Source organism: Protopterus annectens, chromosome 1.part0, assembly GCF_019279795.1.
Source record: "Protopterus annectens isolate FY-2018-M chromosome 1.part0, PAN1.0, whole genome shotgun sequence".
Classification (NCBI taxonomy): domain Eukaryota; kingdom Metazoa; phylum Chordata; order Ceratodontiformes; family Protopteridae; genus Protopterus; species Protopterus annectens.
Window position 1 is genome coordinate 1,872,029,879 of NC_056725.1, and position 18,768 is coordinate 1,872,048,646.

Sequence of the window (18,768 nt, forward strand, 5' to 3'; positions counted from 1 at the left end):
TGCCTGGTGTGCAGTGAATAATAATTTTCCACAAACACTCTACTGTCTCCAATTCTTAACATGTTGCCCTTCTGCCATAGTTTTGTCAGGATCAACTCTTTTGGTAGGCATGATTACACGTTTACCAATACAGGTCTTAAGTCACTTTCCCATGGCCAGATTTGGAGCATAAACATGATGCACCATTTCAGTTAACAAATCCTGCTGTGCAATACCAGTCCAGTAGCTTATTTGTGCCTTCATAAAATCAATATAATCTGTTCCTTCCAGTTTCTCTGTTACAGCAAAAAATCACACGTTTTCTCTATATGCTCTGTCCTCTAACTCTACCATTTTTTAAATAGCTCTTCCTGAGCAGTCTCTGTCAGCCAACCTTTCTTCATTTCAGTCTCTGATTTTGGCAGTTTTATCAGTTCATCTGAACAGCTATTTAAAGCTTCTTCCATTTTCCAGCCTTTTGTTACGCTAGTTGATAAACTCCTTTAATTTGCATTTATTTTCATTTGCTCTGAGCATATTTGATTTATTTATTTTTTCTCAAAATTAGTGGAAGTCGTCTCTTGTACCAAAGCTGGAGCCTGAACTGCTTTTTGCTGAATAGTTGCAGGACACTTAGAGGTTAATAGCCAAGTACTAGGCTAGTTGCCCCTGAAGGTCATTTTAAGCCTAGCCTGTTTACCTTTTTGAGCTCAAATTAACCTATCCAATCTGGTTAGAGACTGGTTTTACGCATCCCATGGTCGATAATTATATATTGCCACTAATGAGAATAAATGAGATCATACCATAAGTAATTTGAGAGGCCAAATGTATGGGATAAAGCATTCCAGAGCTACCTCTATCCATTAGTAGCACGCGGGACCGTCCCGAGATAAATTTTCCTTTTTCCATCCACAGGTCCAAGCAGTGCATGAATCAGGGACAGGGAAGAATGTTGTTTTATCAGTATGTGGAGTCTGCTCCAGAGCAGCAGTATCCTCTAAAAGATGTATCTGTCACTCCAAATCATTCTGCTGATGTTGTAGAGGAGATTTTCCCCCCAGACACAGTATTTCTGATGCTATTTGGCTTGCTTATGTGCAGCAAATTCATCATTATCAGGTCGGAGGTTGTCTTGTGTACTAAACAGATCACTTCTAAGCAGTCTGTAGGATATAGTGTGTACTGACAGAGCTTGGAGTCAGACCAAGTTAAAACATTATTCTTCCAAGTCAATGTTCTCGTCACTCTTTCTAGTTGATTTTCTAAGTCTCTCCAAGTTTCTTCTTTGCTGGCATTCAGACAGTACACTTACTTGCCAGTAACTGAATTTTACTAAACTGGCAGAATTACTAGCCCTTATCAAGTTTCTTTTTCCAGAATGGGAGATTTGAAAAGTAAAGTTGTGTATACTTACCATAAATGTAGATGTTCCGAGTGTATTCACTGTTGCAGTCATTACATTTGGGTTATCTGCTTGCAGGTAGCCCTCAGTCAGCCTGATTAACAAAGTCTTGGGTCCTGAATCGGTTGCTGTCCCATCATCAGGGGTATGAAACATGCAGCCAACCCAATTACATCAGTTTTTCTTGCCCCAGATGTCAGGTGCCCCCCTAATGGGAAGCAATTAAATATAAAAGCACAAATATATACCACCACCCAAAAAGCAAATACACCAAAAAGGCTTTTAAGCATAGTAAAGGGAAGTTGAGGTATAGCCAAAAGAAGTTAGGGGGCTGGAGGGAGGGTAACCAGGACTGCAATAGTGAATACACTCGAACATCTACATTTATGGCAAGTGTATACAACTGCACTATGTTCTTCGTGTTTCACTGTTGCAGTCATTACATTTGGGTAGATTCCCAAAGCTATGGTTGGGGAGGAGGAATTTAGATAGCATTAGGGCAGGCTATAAGGCCCTGCAAGACTGCAGTGGCAAAGCCGGCTCTGGATTTAGAGGAAACTGACAAATGATAATGCTTGTTGAAAGTATGTACAGAACTCCAGGTAGCAGCTTCTAGGATGTCCCTGGTAGGGACGCTTCTGAGAAAGGCAGTAGAGGTAGATGCAGCCCTGGTGGAGTGAGGTCTGATCCCCTGGGGGATAGGTTTTCTAAAGTGCTTATAGCAGAAATGAATGCAATGGCTTATACATTTAGAAATGGTTTGCTTTTGAAATAGCCTTCCCCTCTGCCCCTGCAGCAAATGCCATCAGCAGTTGTTCAGATTTCCTTTCGGGTTTAGTCCTGTCCAAGTAGAATCTAAGTTGTCTGTGCACATCTAAGGAATGCAGTATCTGTTCCCCTTTATTCTGTGGCTTGGGAAAGAAGGTTGGCAAATGAATGGACTGATTAAGAGCCACACTGGATACCACCTTGGGCATGAAGGATGGACTGGTTCTGAGGGACACCCTGTCAGCATGAAAGATGATGAAAGGCTCCACAGCCATAAGGGCCTGTAATTCAGATACCCTTCTAGCTGAAGTGATTGCTAAAAGGAAAGCTGTTTTCCAAGAAAGAAATTTTAAGTCTGCAGTAGCAACTGGCTCGAAAGGAGGTAGAGTGAGTTTCTCCAAAACAAAATTAAGGTCCCAGGCTGGGGTTGGAGCTCTACTGGGTGGTCTCAAAATTTTGGCCCCTCTGAGGAACAGTTTGAGCAGTGGATGAGAGAAGAGGGGAGGTTCTGTGTTATAATGAGCTGAAATGGCTGAGGAGTGAATTTTAATGGAGGAAAAGACAGGCCCTTGAGAAGCATCTCAGTTAAGTATTGTAAAATCCAAGGTAAATTGGGCGCTGCTGTGCTCATCCCTTGAGACTGGTTCCAGGCAGACACGCTTTTCCATTTTTCAGCATAAGATTTTCTAGTACTAGGCCTCCTTGCCTCTAAAATGATATTCATCACAGGTTTGATGAGGGATGGAAAAGGAGAGATTAAGTAATTAGCCAGGCTGCAAGGTTCAGTGTTAGAAGCTGAGGGTGCAGAATCTGGTTCTTCTGCTGAGACAGCAGGGAAGGAGTCTGAGGCAGGTGCCATGGAGATAACCGTGACACACTGCCCAGGAGGGGGTACCAGTGTTGGCACGGCCAGTCTGAAGCAATCAAAATCATCCTTGGTTTGTCCTATTTGATTTTTAGTAGTACTTTGGAGAGCAGAGGCAGGGGGGTAAGTATAGACTGATAGGTTTTTCCAGCTGAAGGACAAAGCATCCACTTTCCAGGCTTGTTTGTGGGGAGTCCTTGTGCAAAATTTGTCCAATAAGTAATTCTGGGGAGAGGCAAACAGGCCTATATTTTGGCTCCCCCATTTGCATGTCAACATGTTGAAAATCCTTGGTTCCAGTTTCCATTCGTGTGGGTCCCTGAAGTTTCTGCTTAGTCTGTCTGCCAGTGTATTTAATTTTCCTGGCAGGAATTGAGCTTGTAGGTGGCACTTGGTAGCTCAAGGCTGTGTTCCACAGTGCCATGGCAAGTCTGCAGAGGGGGTAAGAATATGTATCCCCCTGCTTGTTTATGTACCACATAACAGTGGTGTTGTCAGTCTTTACCATTAGTTGTCCTGGAAGAATGTCGTCCTTGAAGGCTGTCAGAGCATTCTGTACAGCTAACATTTCTTTTTGATTGATATGCAGATGCATTTGACTTGGGTTCCATTTGCACTGAATGCACTCCCCTGCCAGGTGAGCCCCCATGCATAATCTGATGAATCTGCTGTTAGGGTTTGGGTGTCAGGCGGCGGTGTGAAAGGTAGTCCCTTGTTTTGGTGGCAGGCCTCTGCCCACCAAAGGAACTCTAGGCGTAGGCAAGGTATGAAAGGAAACATTGTTTCCAGGTCTTGAGAATGTTGACACCATAGGCTTCTGAGATACCACTGTAGTTTCCTCATATGCAGTCTTGCATATGGAATTAGAAGAATGCAGATAGCAGGGTTTTTATGGCCACTTGTTTGAAGTAGGTTGTCAAATGAATTTGTTTCTCTGGCGTGAGGCAAGACATCTGGGAAGTTGTATTCAAGCTTGCTCCCAGGAATATAATTTGTTGACAGGATACCAGGTGTGATTTCTTTCCGTTTATGGTGTACCCCAGACAAGTTAGAACCCTTTGTACAAAGGCCAGATGATTCAAATGTATGTCCTGGCTTTCTGCCTGAATTAGACAATCGTCCAGGTATTGGTATATTTGAATATTTCTTTGCCTGCAAAATGCAATAACTGGAGCTAGGCACTTTGCGAACAGCCTGGGCGCAGTAGATAAGCCAAAGGGCAGTGCAGAGAACTGATCCTGCGTGTAGCCTGCTTTGAAGCGTAGGTATCTTCTGCAAGCTTCCTTGATTGGGATGTGCAGGTATGCTTCTCTTAAATCTAGTGTTGCCAACCCGGCATCTTTGCCTAGCATAGGAAGTAATTGGTGAAAAGTCAGCATGTTGAATTCTGGAATCTCCAAAAAGGTGTTTAGAGTAGACAGGTCCAGGATAGTAAGCCATGAATTCTCTTTTCTGGGTACCAGGAAAAGTCTTGAGTAGAAACCTTGTCCCTTTTCCTCTTCTGGTACCAGTTGAATAGCCCCTATGCTTAAGAGAGAAAGTACTTGTTTATGGGCCTCTGCCCACTGATTTTGGGGAAGGTCTGGCCACCCGCTTGGTGTTGGCAACGTGTGGAAGTGAAATGTGTATCCCTGGGACACTATATTTAAAACCCATTTGTCCTGGGTAATGAGTTCCCAATTCTTTGCATGAAGAGCAATCTTTCCCCCCAAAGGGGCACTCAATTGATAAGTGCTTGGAAATTTTAAAAGGAAGTCACTGAGACAGTTTACCATAGGGGGGAGTCTTACTATTCCCAGATTTGGAAGTGGAGGCCCCCCCACACCTTAGTTGAGTGTGTCCCCTACGATTGAAACCTCGGTTTTTTGCTGTGTCTGGGTTTGGCTTGAGAAGACCTACAAGGGGCTGGAAAGGACCAATTCTTAGAGGGCCAGTGCCTACTAAATCTAGGAGGCTGAACTTGTAAAAAATCTTTTAGAGTTTGCATAGATTTAGCTTTATCTTCCATCTTTTTAAGAATTTCCTCAGCTTTGTTGCCAAACAGGCGGTCCTGATTTAAAGGAGCATCCAACAATTTAGCTTTAACATGATCAGGCAAAGATTGCTCCTTAAACCAAGCATGTCTTCTGAGCACAGATCCGGTAACAGCAGCCCTGCAAGAGGCTTCTAATGAATCAAAACCACATTGCAAAGTATGTTTTCCAACTTATTCAGCAGAATGCATTAAATCCTGTAATTCTTTATTTTCCACACAGTCAGGAATCAACATCATTTTATGTTTAAGCAGTCCAATAACATATTGCTGATGCTTTAACATATGAAACTGGCAGTTTAAAGCCCTAATGGCCAAGGCTGCAGAAGTGTAAACCTTCTTACCCCATCTATCCAGCGCCCTGGAGTCTCTATCAAAAGGGGTAGGATTTTTAGCAGTAGAAGCCTTAATGCCCTTGGGTCCATGTGAAATAGTCTCTGGATCTGCAACAGGATTTTTAAAAAGGAGAAGGAAATCCCTAAACCTCTTTTTTGAATCAGAAAAATCCTGGCTTTCCCAGTGGAAATGCTCCCTTACAGTATGCAAGGTTTACCCAAAAGAAAAATCCTCAGGAGGGGAAGCAGAGGGAATGGAGTCCTCTACATCAAAATTTTCATAAGTAGATAAGGGCAAATCCAGATCATCAGAAGAATCAGAAAAAACAGAATCCGGACGAAAAGATTCATAATCCACTTCAGTCCTAGGCCTCTTAGAAGGGGGGGGGGGGTGGCTACCCTTGATTAGAGTTATTAGATCTTCAGCCATTCTTATGTGGTTTTTTTTGTTTGTTTTTTTAGGCATAGAGGCCTGAGCATGTGGCTTGGGCGTCAATTTTTTAGGCATGGATCGAGATTTAGGTCTAAGTAAATAAAGAAGGAGGCGTCAGTTTAATATGCAAGTCCACAGGCCTGAATACACCCTCAGAAGCCGGTGTCTGCACAGCGGCTCCGGACCCATCCAAGGTAGAGACATCCGCAGGTTCCATAGTTGAAGCATCTCGTGGCATACCGGACTTCGAAAGGGTCTCAGTAGAGACCTGTGAATCAGAAGTAGCGGGTATCAGTGGCTGAGAAAGCGCCTCACTGAATACCGGCGAACTGGCGACTGGCTTAGGAGAAGCGTCGTCGGCAGTTTTGGACCTCGGCAGCCTGTCTCTGTCTCTATCTTTGTGTTTTTTTCAGAATCCCAATAGTCGGATGGCTAACCGACGACATTTCTGGATAATTAAACTGAGAACAGAAATATTTAGAGGCGAAAATATACTGATGACGGATAGTGCGCTGAATAAATAAAGCACAAAACCAACAGCAAGGTACGTCGTGGTCAGGGCCTAGGCAAGGAATACAGTACGAATGAAAATCTTTATGAGGTATTTGTTTTCCACAAGTAATGCAATTATTAACTTTTACTGACATCGGTAAGGAGCAAGAAAAAAGTTTCCCCAACGGGATACTTAGCTTTAGTTGAAGACTTCGGTTCTGAAACTCGAAAATGAAAATTTCAGGAGTCAGCCGACCGGCACTTGCGAACTGCTTCTGCTTCGGGCACTGCACGGCAAGAAAGAATGATGTAATGGCATTGGCTGCATGTTTTATACCCGACGACCTGACGTCATGGAAGAAGGGACAGCAACTGACGCAGGACCCAAGACTTTGTTAATCAGGCTGACTGAGGGCTACCTGCAAGCAGATAACCCAAATGTAATGACTGCAACAGTGAAACACGATCATCATCTAAGCTTTTGGTGTGCAGCAACCGTGGAAGTTGAAGATGCATTATCTTTATTCAAACAGGAACCTACATGACTGGATGGGTATTAATAAATTCACCTTAGGCTTGAATGGCTTAGTCCGACTTGAAAAAAGAAAGGCAAAGTCTAAGGGTGAGAGTACTGGCAAAATGTAATGGCTGCAAGACTGGCACTGAATCAAGTATGCCTGACAGAAGGCCAAAGCTATTGCCATATAGATCTCCTACAGTGGTCTAAGAGCTTACTCTCCTGGTCAGTGAAGTTTAAGGGTCTGGAAAAAATTCAGACCCATAATCCAGATCCACATACACCACGTCTGGGATCTAGGAGGCTTTTACACAGATATTTGTAAGAACTCTGAACTCTATAAAAATGGTTAGATTTCCTGGAAGCAGAGACAGGCCAGTTCCAAGGATGCTTCCAGAAAAGCACCCTGCTATGACTCAAACAAAGAACAGCAACTGGATTTCAACATATCCAGATCCTGATTGTTAAAGTAAAGCCTTTGAGTACCACATGACTGAAAGACAGAAGCTATTTTTACACCTGTAAAGGACCGGCGGCAGAAAAACTTTAGAAACCTATAGGTTTGTTAGTTTAGCAACAGTGACTAAGGAAGTCAGAGAGAGTATCCTGAAGGGAAGGATGACAGCATCAAGGAAAATAACCTACACAACAGCTACAAACATAGTTTGTGGTCAGAAGGAGCTGTCAAACTAGATCCAGTTTTATGGATGGGTTATTAGGGAACATGATAGGGATGCACTGGCAGTAGTAGCATACCAAGTCTTAAGCTAGGGCTCTCGCTCTCCCTCATACTGGAAGTTGACAGGAAAAATTTAAGGATTGGGGGAAGGCCCAAAACAGAGGAACTGGCAGTTGCATGTTTAACGGTAGGACAGAGTGTTGTGGTGATGCAGTGAGAGACACCATCAAATATGGAATTGGTCCCCACAAGGGTTTGCCCTAGGTTCAGTATCTTTAATGTGTTTGCTACAGATGTACAGGATCAACCAAGAGGCTGATGAAAAACAGGTATAGCAATAGAGGATGGGGGAAGGCGTCTAGTGAAGAATTTGGAAAGCCTGAAGAAGTGTGTACACAGGCGGAAGCTGAGGTTCAATGCAAACAAATGCAAAATACCACACTTAGGCCACAACAAACCCTTTGTAAAGCATCAGCTAGAAGGAGTGGAACTGTAAACATTACAGCAGGAAAAGGATCTGGTGAGCTTATCACATCCGGAATGCATTACCAAGAGCACAATGAGAGGGCAATGGCAGCAGCAAGCAAAATGGCAGAGTGTATCTTAAGCAATGCTTCCAACTCTACTAGACCTTGGTCAGTGTGTGCAGTTCTGGAGTACCAACAATGAAAAGTACATTAATAGGCTGCTGGAAGGAGTCCAGAGGAATACAACCAGAAAGATACATGCGATACAGGGGAAAGTATCTAGAGAAACTGAAACTCTCCTCACCTGAGACTGGAAGACAAGGGGTGGGGTGGGTTGATAGTGGTGCACAAGATGTAAAGGTGTCATTCTGAACAATAAAGACAGTGGGAAAAAGACACAGGCAAAAGATTACATAAACTACTCTATGAATCCCCAGAAGTACTTTTCACAGACAGTGTTGCAGATCGATGCAATGTGCTATGGGAACAGCTGGGAGAAAAATTACTACACAGACATTCAAAACTGCACAGCACAGATGGAAAAGGGAGGATGTTAAAGCATTTAAAAGTATGAGACTATGTAATACAGTAACACAGTTGCTGAGATAGTTCCTAAATGGCTTGCAAACGTCTATAAAGCTAGTTTTACCAACAGTCTGCATGAAATAAACTTGTTATAAACCATTCTTTAACATTTTAGTTCATTAGCTTCTAAAAAGATACATCTGAAATATTACAATGCTACAAAATAACTTTTCTATATTAATACTTACATTGCATTTTGTGGTGAGGTATGGCTGCATAGTCATTGCGTGCTTCACCATCAGCTGAGGTCTGATTTTGCTGAACAAGTATAAAGTGGTTATACAAGCTACCAGACAATTGGTGTTGATACCCTTATTGTCAGAGTCTGTAAAATAATGGGAAAAAGGATTAATAATCTTGTATGTGAGTCAATATGCAATGTTTTTCCTTTTACTGAAAAGGGAAATACTTGAAATATGAATGTTTTGCATAAATTAAGATCAACAGAACAGAATCAAAATACACCCTACAGCAAAAAGTACAGTTTTGTACCTACCATAAATGTAGATGTTCGAGTGCGCATACAGCTGCAGTCATCACACTTGGGTTATCTGCCGTCAGGCGGGTCCTCGGTCGGCCGAATTCCAAAGTCTAGGTCCGGCGTCAGTTGTCGTCGCTTCTTCCCTGACGTCAGTGCGGCAGGGGTATAAAAAATGCAGCCGACGCCATTTTCTTCAGTCTTTCTTGCCCCAGATGTCAGGTGCCCCCAGAAAGGAAGGCAATACATGATGTTATGCAAACATACATAAGTAGATAAATCAAAACAGTAGTTGTAAGCAAATACACCATATAGGAATACCCCAAATAGGTTGTATGTTAAAGGTGTTTGTCATAAGCTCTGTCCTAAGAGGGGATGGAGGGAGGGTAACCTGGACTGCAGCTGTATGCGCACTTGAACATCTACATTTATGGTAGGTACAAAACTGTACTATGTTCTTCGTGCATACAGCTGCAGTCATCACACTTGGGTAGAATCCCAAAGCTAAGTAAGGATGGCTGGTACTAAGTGGAATTAGGAGGGGCTAGAATGCCCTGCAGGACTGCTGTGGCAAAGCCCGCTCTAGATTTTGAGTATAGTGGAAGGTGGTAGTGTTTGGTGAAAGTGTGCACTGAACTCCAAGTAGCTGCTTCCAGAATGTCCTTGGTAGGGACCCCCCTGAGGAAAGCTGCTGAGGTAGCTGTAGCCCTGGTGGAGTGGGATCTGATATATACAGGCACTGATTTTCCATGAAATTAATAACAAAAGCGTATGTAGTGGGCTATCCATTTTGAAATAGTCTGTTTGGAAATCGCCTTTCCTTGAGCACCTGTAGCATAGGACACAAAGAGCTGCACAGATTTCCTGAATGACTTTGTTCTGTCCAAGTAATAACGAAGCTGCCTGTGAATGTCCAAGGAGTGGAGTAGCCTCTCCCCTTTGTTCTGGGGTTTGGATAAAAGGTAGGTAAATGAATAGTCTGATTCAAAGCCACACTGGATACTACCTTTGGCATGAAGGTAGGGTTGGTTCATAAGGAAACCCTGTCCTGATGGAAAATGATGAATGGTTGCACAGCCATGAGGGCCTGTAACTCCGAAACCCTGCATGCTGAGGTAATAGCCAGAAGCAAAGCTGTTTTCCACGACAAGTATTGTAACTCTGCTGAAGAGGCCGGCTCAAAAGGAGGCAGTGTCAGTTTCTTCAATACGAAGTTGAGGTCCCAAGCTGGAGCTGGTGGTTTCCGTGGGGGTTTTATATTTTTTGCCCCTCTGAGGAACTGCCTTAATAGAGGATGTGAGAATAAAGGAGGATCCGTATTGTATTGTGCTGAAACTGCTGAAGCGTGGATCTTGATGGAAGAGAAGGAAAGGCCACTGTTTAACATCTCAGCTAGGTACTGTAAAATCTGAGGTATATTTATTACCCAAGGATTCTGGCCCTTTGCTTGATTCCAGGAGCAAAATAGTTTCCATTTGGCGGAGTAGGTTTTTCTAGTAGAGGGTCTCCTGGCCTCCAAGATGACATCCTGTACCTCCTTTGAGAGGAGAGCCTGTTGGTAAATTAAGGTATTTTCCATGCAGCTAAATTTAGAGTTCTGAGCTGGCTGTGAAGGATCTTGTAGTTGTGCTGTGACAACAGAAGAGGAACTTGAGGTAGGATCCATGGTGGTAAGTGTGACAGGTTCTTTAGGAGAGGATACCAGTGCTGTTGTGGCCAGTCTGGAGCAATGAGAATCATTTTTGGCCTCTCTGCTCTGGTTTTTAATAGGACTTTGGGCAGTAGAGGTAGAGGCGGGAAGGCGTAGACTGTCAATGCTGTCCAACTGAAAGATAGTGCGTCCACTTTCCAGGCCTGCGGATGATAGGTCCTTGAGCAGAATTTTTCCAACTGGTAATTGCTGTGGGAGGCAAACAGATCTATGTCTGGCTGTCCCCATGCTTGAGCTATCTTTGAGAAGACTTGAGGATGCAACTTCCATTTGTGAGGGTCTGTCATATTTCTGCTTAAGTTGTCTGCCAAAGTGTTTTCCTTCCCTGGCAGGAATTGTGCCTGTAGTTGAACTTGCAATTCCAATGCTGTGTTCCACAGGGTCATAGCTTGCCTGCATAGGGGGGGTATGAATGCGTCCCTCCCTGTTTGTTTATGTACCACATGACTGTGGTATTGTCTGTCCTTATCAATAGCTGGCCCGATTGCAGTAGGTCCTTGAAATTCATAAGAGCATTTTTCACAGCTAGCATCTCCTTTTGGTTGATGTGTAGGTGCATTTGTTTTTGGGACCATTTTCCCTGGATGCACTGGTCTGCCATGTGTGCTCCCCATGCCTAGTCTGAGGCGTCTGTTGTGATTATTTGCTTTGCTTGTGGTATACAGAAAGGGAGACCCGTGTTTCTTTGGCATGCTTGAGCTCACCACAAAAATTCCTTTTGAAGGCATGGAATGAGTGGTAAAATTGTTTCCAAGCTGTGTTTGTGTTGAGACCATAAGTTTATTAGGTACCATTGTAGTTTCCCCATATGCAGCTTTGCAAATGGTATTAGTAGAATGCAAGATGCCATGAACCCCAGAGCCTGCAGGATTTTCCTTGCAGTTAGCCTGGTTAAAGTTGCCATTTTGTTGAAGTATTGAGACAGTTGCCCTTGTTTGTCTGGCGTGAGGTAAGCCATCTGGGCCGTTGTATTTAAGCTGGCACCCAGGAAAATTATCTGTTGAGAGGGTATTAGTTTTGATTTCTTTTTGTTTACTGTGTACCCCAGGCAATTTAACAGTTTTATTACAAACGCCGGATGTTGCAATAGAATGTCCTTGCTGTCATGGGAATTAACCAAATGGGTATGTCAAAACTTTCAGCTAAACATTTACACCAACTCATCTGACCCAGAGCAAAAAAATGGTGGTCTCCCCATTCCAAAGATGTTAAGACACTTTGAACCAAACAGGAATGCAACTCATACCATGTTTTTCTTTTTCTTTTTTTTTGGACTGAGACACAGACCAAACATGTCTGAGATCCCTGACAAGGCATCCAGTGAATAAGCAGGGAACAGGATGACTCAGACCTAAGGGCTCCGAGATCTTGAAAGGACTCAGAGGAGGAACTGGCAATGGTGGAATAGTGGATGTACAGATCTTCTGACCGAATGGGGTAGGAGCTGAAAGGATAACTAACTGGTTCTGCGCCAAGAGAATTTCTCACTAACCTCTCTACATACTCCCCTGTAAGGCTTCTGGAAGACCAAATGGACGTACCTGAAGGAGATCCTGGCCTCTCTACAAAAAGGGAAGGAACCCTGGAGGGAACTGGGTCCACTGAGGGGAATAGGTTCATGGGTGTTTACTAGGCTACTGATCACACGTGCCTTTTTAAGCCTAGCTATGTATCCCAAATCTCTGACAAGTTCAGATGTCCTTGACAAGTTTAAGCATGGGCCTGGGAGATGAACCATTTACAGGTTACATCTTTGCATCAGACACATAGATGCCAAACCAGGGATGAATTTCAAGTTTCCCATCCAATTGTCCAAGTTGCACTTGAATTTGATTAGGGAGGAACTCTGCTTCACATGGATGGGGAGCCTGTTCCATACACAGGGTAGTCTCTGGGACACACATCTATCTTTCCAGCAGGTCTTATTTATATCACAGGCAATGTTTAAGTCTTTAGAACGGGTAATTCTGGTACTGTTTGTTTTGTGGATATGCAGGTCGTCCATCAGTGTGTGGTCTGAGAACGCCCTGTATGTCAGGCATAGATCTCCTCTCAAAAGCCTGTAGGAGGCAGAATACAGGAAAGGACTTGAGGCGGTTTGCATAGGACATATGCATTGAATAGGTCCAAGGACATGCAAGGAATACCTTATCTTGGGTAAAATACCACATCAGCAGGTCTGTGTGTTGGATCTGAGGTGTCATTAAATTTCAAACTTTTTGGATCCAAAGAGGCAGTCGGATCAGAGGATTCTTTCTTCATATATCTCGAATCCGATGTTAAAGTCAGATCCGAAGATTTAGGCTCTCTCTCTTTTGGAGCCAAGGAAATTGATGATCAGAAAAACATATTTTCAAGGACTTCAATAAAGTCTTAGAAGAGGCAGTTGAAGTGCTTAGAAAAGAGGGAGACATTTTCTTTGATTTTTATGCTGACGCTCAAGATAATGCCTTACTAAAGGAGGACGGCAGTAATCCCTTCAGTATTTTTTTTTCTTGCATTCAACACGTGACAAAAGGAACAATTTTCTTGGAGATGAAGGGGTCCAAGACAGTACTCAAAGTGTGTGAGTGTCAGAAAAAAAGGAATTTTCTGACATTTACCACATTTCTTAAAGCCTGCCAGGTTTTTGTCTCTCTCTCTTTTTTTTTTTTTAAAGCAAAGGGGGGAGGGGAGCTACAACAAGCGTAGAAGACAATGGGGAAGGGAGATAAAAATACTATCAATAGTAATTCACAATGTACACTAGTACTAGGCGACAAAAGACAATTGGAAAACAAGAAAAAAATGCACTTATCTAATTTTAAGCTTGAGAGTCTAACGACCACATCATTCACTGAAGGTGGCAAATGACATCTGGGTTAACTGGGGTTGGTGCATTCTGAGTGAGGGTGAACTTCGAGAGTTGTAGGGGTCCACGAGCTTTTGCAACGGCCGAGTCAGATCCGATGGCTCGGATCCGAACCCATTAGTTGACGACAGAATGAAAATAGTCTGATCTTCAGTTTCCCAAAACTCGTCATAAAACACTTAAAGATCCATAACTGCTTAAAATCAGTATTAAGTATGCAAGCACAGAAGTAAGTTAGAATTTCAAGAGGAATTAACAATAAAAAATAAGTAGACTAAAATAAAAAGTTAATATTTTTTTTAAAACAGAAGAAAAAGAAATCAAAAGTATATAACAATAAAGAGGAAGGAAAGTTCGCAAAGGGAGCTTATCAGAGTATGGAATCTGTAATCTAACAATGCATGCTGATGAGGAGAGTCAACTATGTGATATACCTACAGCTGGTAGTAAAAGACTGAAAAGCTGTCTTTCTGTGACAGGAGTTAGGGTTTCCCTGATGGTAGGGGTTTAGCCAATCCCCTATCACAGGGTGTCCGATGAAGAAATTTTGAGCTCTGGAAAGCTGCCAGTCTGAGTCTGTGCAGGCAAAGAACTCATATGCCACTGAAGAAGTGTGAATAATGAACATCTAGGGTCACCCTGACCAGAGGGGCATAAATCGGGATGAACCTGGCCTTTTCCCCTCTTGGGAGGAATGAGACTGGGATGAGAAACACTTAGTGCCCTGGTTTCAGGGGACGGACATGTTCACTGCTCAGGGACCTGAAAAACAGCTTCCATAGCTGACAGTCAAGTTCAGAGTGAACAAGTCCATCTCTGGAGACCCAATGTCCATACAACAGTTAGATGGCCTACTCTGTAAAATTTCTACTTGTGCAGGTTTCCTGGGAACCTGCTCAACTACACTGTCAACATATTGTTTGTCAGACATGAAGACTGCTTAGAAAAAAGACACCTTGCAGCCATGCCCAGATCACCTGCTATCATGGTCAATCTGTAAAAGTGTGTAACAATGGCATTTCCTTGTTTGCTGATGCACCACACCACTGTGAGACTGTCAAATTCCCATCTGAGTGCTTATCAACTTAAATACTGTGAACAATAAAACCATGTAAAACAAATTACTATATAAATAAGCAAGACAGACAACTGAAGACATGAAATGGCTAAGGGTAACACTCTTCAAAGCCAAATGGGCAGCAAGTCCAAGGGATGTGGTGCCTGGCAAACAAATGATTAGGCATAGCAGACCAAGTTGTAGCCCCCTCCAAACTACTAAATAGTACTAATGTACCAACTAACAGCCGCAAGGTGGCACAGTGCAAGCCTAAGTAGTGCAGTAAGAGACAATCAACTACTCCAGGTAAGTGGGACCAAAGACATGTAGAAAAACATGACCAGCTCTAGAATTTTAACTACTACACAAAACTGGAGAATGAACCAATATAGCCTCTGAGATACAAGGGTGATAAGACATTAATAATGATCACAATACATAGCCAAGATGAACAGGACAGCATTGAGTATAACTTGCTAATCTTAATGCCTGGAAGCTTAGAAAGTGAAGGGTACTGCAAAACTTGGTGAGAAGAAATAAGCATGAATTACAGAAAAGAGGTCTATCAGCAGTATCAAATGTTTAATCTCGGGAATAATTATTTATTTTATTTTACATTTGTTGACCGGGTATGTCTGACTGAGCCATAGCCCTTTTTCAGCAGAGAGAAAAGCTCCATAATACAGTAAAAATAAGCTAATGTTATACAAACTGGTATAAAAGACTAAAAACACAAGTATTTTAACATGGACAAACATAAGATTGTTGTACATACATGTTTGAATAAGCAAAAAAAAAAAAACTTATATATGGTAATTCTAGGGTAAGGCACATTCTGTTCGGATGATAATACATCGAGAAAGGTGACAACATTGAGTAGGCTATTGTTTGAAGAACTTAATCAGTAACAATTTCAGAGAAGAAGAAGAGCGAGGAGGTGTACAGATAGTAGGAAGGAGGATGAGGGAAGAAGTAAGATAAGGGAATCTTTAGATGATTGACAAGGAAGGAAGGAAGGACGGACTAGGAAAAGGAAGGAGGGAAGGTAGGTAGATCAGACGACGATAGTGGAAGAAGGGAGTATGTTAGTTGAATGGTTGTAGTCAGGGAAGATGAGAGCAATGGCAGATCCATTGCTGTTTGTAGTATCATTTTGTAGCCAACTTAAATTGTTTGGGATTTGTCAGATTTATGATTTTCAGAGGGAGCTTGTTCCAAGCCACAGAAGGGCAGTAAATGTATATGTTTTGACCCGATTTAAATTTGGGTTTATAGATATGTAATAGATCAAGGGATGAACTCCTGAGATTTCTAGCTGGTGAGTTGTTAGATACAACAGAAGACAAGGCAGGACAGTATTCTGGCTGATACAAAATGAGTGTATGGTTTGAAGCTGTGTGAGCTGAAGTAGGTGGGGTAGTTCTAGCCAGTTTAAGTGTTTCAAGGATAGACAGTGGTGGGATTTATATGTTTGTTGAGCTGCAAATCTAGCAATACTGTGGTATGTCGATTCAAGCTTTGATAGTAGAAAAGAGTTTAGATTAGTAAGGATTTGGGAGCAATAAGTTAAGCAAGGTAGAAGGTAAGCATGTGTAAGTTTGGTTCGAGCTTCATGGGAGAGAATTTTTTTGTTTCTATATAGGAGTCCTAGCTTCTGATGAGTTTATTTTGATGCAATTATTAATGTGATGGTCGAATTTCAGTTGGTCGTCAGTGGTAACACACAATCCTCTGACAAATCAAGATGTTTAACTACAGCAGACCACTATCCCTTATATGTAAGATGGTGGTTTATGAAAATGCCAAAATCCTGCAATTTAGTGACAAAGTTCAGCCTAACACTGCCTTACAGAACGAAAAAAAGGAGGCAGCAAAATCTGGCTCAGTGGCATACAGACATGAAGCACAAACTCCAACCAAGATGACCCAAGATGGATTAGCAGTTTGGGCAATGAAAGAGCTGAGGATGGAGAGCAGCTGACTCCAGTTTAACCCTCTTTGGAAAGCAAAAGTGGTTCAACATGCTGCAATAATCACACCCACTGGAAGAGAGATGCATGACATGCTGTATGTGGCCAAGAGCTGTTAATGCATGGTATCCTTAATTGGGTGTGTCTAGGAATGTGCATTCTCACACAGGAGAGCACAGCAGGCCCTCAAGTATGTGACTTGTCAGAGTAGGGTTTATACCATAAAGCAAAATCCTGATGGATGTTTGGAAGGTGGTCTCCTCTCAAGGACTCTCATCCCACACGTAAATGAAGGGACAATCAGTTTTGGAAGGACTGAAGGCTGGTAGGCAGTGAGGGGGAGAAAATACAAAGGAAGAGGCAAGGCCAAAGCTTCAGTTTTGGGCGTGTTCAGCTTCAACTGACTATTAAGTAAGCCTAGAAATAATGGCCATCAAATCATCCTCAAAATAATACACACTGGTCATATGTTCCCAAGCGAAGATGATGTAAAGCCAAGTATTATCACAGCACATCTGGTTAAAAACCTCTCCCACTAATAAATCTTCTAAAGGACAGCATAAACAGATGCTAAAAGTAAGGGACCAAAACTGAATGGTATTGCACTGCACACTATAGAAGGAAAGTACAGTTGTGTACACTTAACATAAATGTAGATGTTCGAGTGTATTCACTGTTGCACTCATTACAGTTGGGTTATCTGCTTGCAGGTAGCCCTCAGTCAGCCTGATTAACAAATTCTTGGGTCCTGCGTCAGTTACTGTCCCTTCTTCCATGACGTCAGGTCATCAGGGGTATATAAAACATGCAGCCGACGCCATTACATAAGTTTTTCTTGCCCCAGATGTCAGGTGCCTCCCTAATGGGGAGCAAATAAGTATAAAAGTACAACGATATACCTCCAACAAAAAAGCAAATATACCAAAAAGGCTTTTAAGCATAGTAAAGGAAAGTAGAGGTATAGCCAAAAGAAGTTAGGGGGCTGGAGAGAGGGCAACCAGGACTGCAATAGTGAATACATTCGAACATCTACATTTATGGTAAGTGCACACAACTGTACTATGTTCTTCATGTTTCACTGTTGCAGTCATCACATTTGGGTAGATCCCCAAAGCTAAGGATGGGAGGAGGTAATTAGATAGCATTAGGACCAGCTATAAGGCCCTGCAAGACTGCAGTGGCAAAACCAGCTCTGGATTTTGAAAAAATTGGCAAGTGGTAATGCTTGGTGAAGGTATATACAGAACTCCAGGTAGCAGCTTCTAGGATGTCCCGTGGTAGGGACACCTCTGAGAAAGGCTGTAGAGATAGACGCAGCCCTGGTTGAATGTGGTCTTATCCCCTGTGGGGTAGGTGCTTATAGCAGAAATGAATGCAATGGCCTATCCACTTACAAATGGTTTGCTTTGAAATGGCCTTCCCCTCTACCCCTGCAGCAAATGCAACCAGCAGCTGTTCAGATTTTCTAAGAGATTTAGTCCTGTCCAAGTAAAATCTAAGTTGTCTGTGCATGTCCAAGGAGTGCAGTATTCATTTCCGTTTGTTCTGTGGATTAGAAAAGAAGTTTTCAAATGAATGGACTGATTAAGGGCCACACTGGATACCACCTTGGACATGAAGTAGGATTGGTCCTGAGGGACACCCTGTCCGCATGAAAGATGATAAAAGGCTCCACTGTCATGAGGGCCTGTAATTCAGAGACCCTTCTTGCTGAAGTGATGGCTAGAAGGAAGGCTGTTTTCCAAGAAAAGAATTTCAACTCTGCATATGCAGCTGGCTCAAAGGGAGGTAGAGTGAGCTTTTCCAATACAAAGTTAAGGTCCCAGATTGGAGAAGGGCTCTCCTGGGTGGTCTTAAGTTTTTGGCCCCTCTGAGGAATTGCGTAAGCAGTGGATGAGAGAAGAGGGGTGGTTCTGTATTGTAATGAGCCGAAATGGCTGAGTCATGAATTTTGATGGGAGTAAAAAGAAAGGCCTTTGTGCAGTATCTCAGTTAAATATTGAAAAATCTGACGTAAATTGGGCGCTGCTGTGCCCATCCCTTGAGACTGGCTCCAGGAACAGAATCTTTTCCATTTTTCAGCACAGGACTTTCTAGTACTAGGCCTCCTTGCCTCCAGAATGACATCCATCACTTGCTTACTG

General features: G+C 42.7%; 2 protein-coding genes across 3 annotated transcripts in view; one reads left to right on the forward strand and one right to left on the reverse strand.

Annotated features, from left to right (window-relative positions):
* NIPBL (NIPBL cohesin loading factor) overlaps positions 1–18,768 on the reverse strand; it is a 4,951,262-nt gene that overhangs the window by 1,321,531 nt on the left and 3,610,963 nt on the right. Inside the window, exon 33 of the mRNA XM_044076429.1 lies at positions 8,746–8,882. Coding sequence (XP_043932364.1) covers positions 8,746–8,882 — 137 coding nt within the window. The remainder of the gene's footprint in view (positions 1–8,745; positions 8,883–18,768) is intronic.
* Positions 1–18,768, forward strand: part of IST1 (IST1 factor associated with ESCRT-III) — a 1,439,276-nt gene that overhangs the window by 640,042 nt on the left and 780,466 nt on the right. The gene's annotated exons all lie outside the window — the stretch shown is intronic.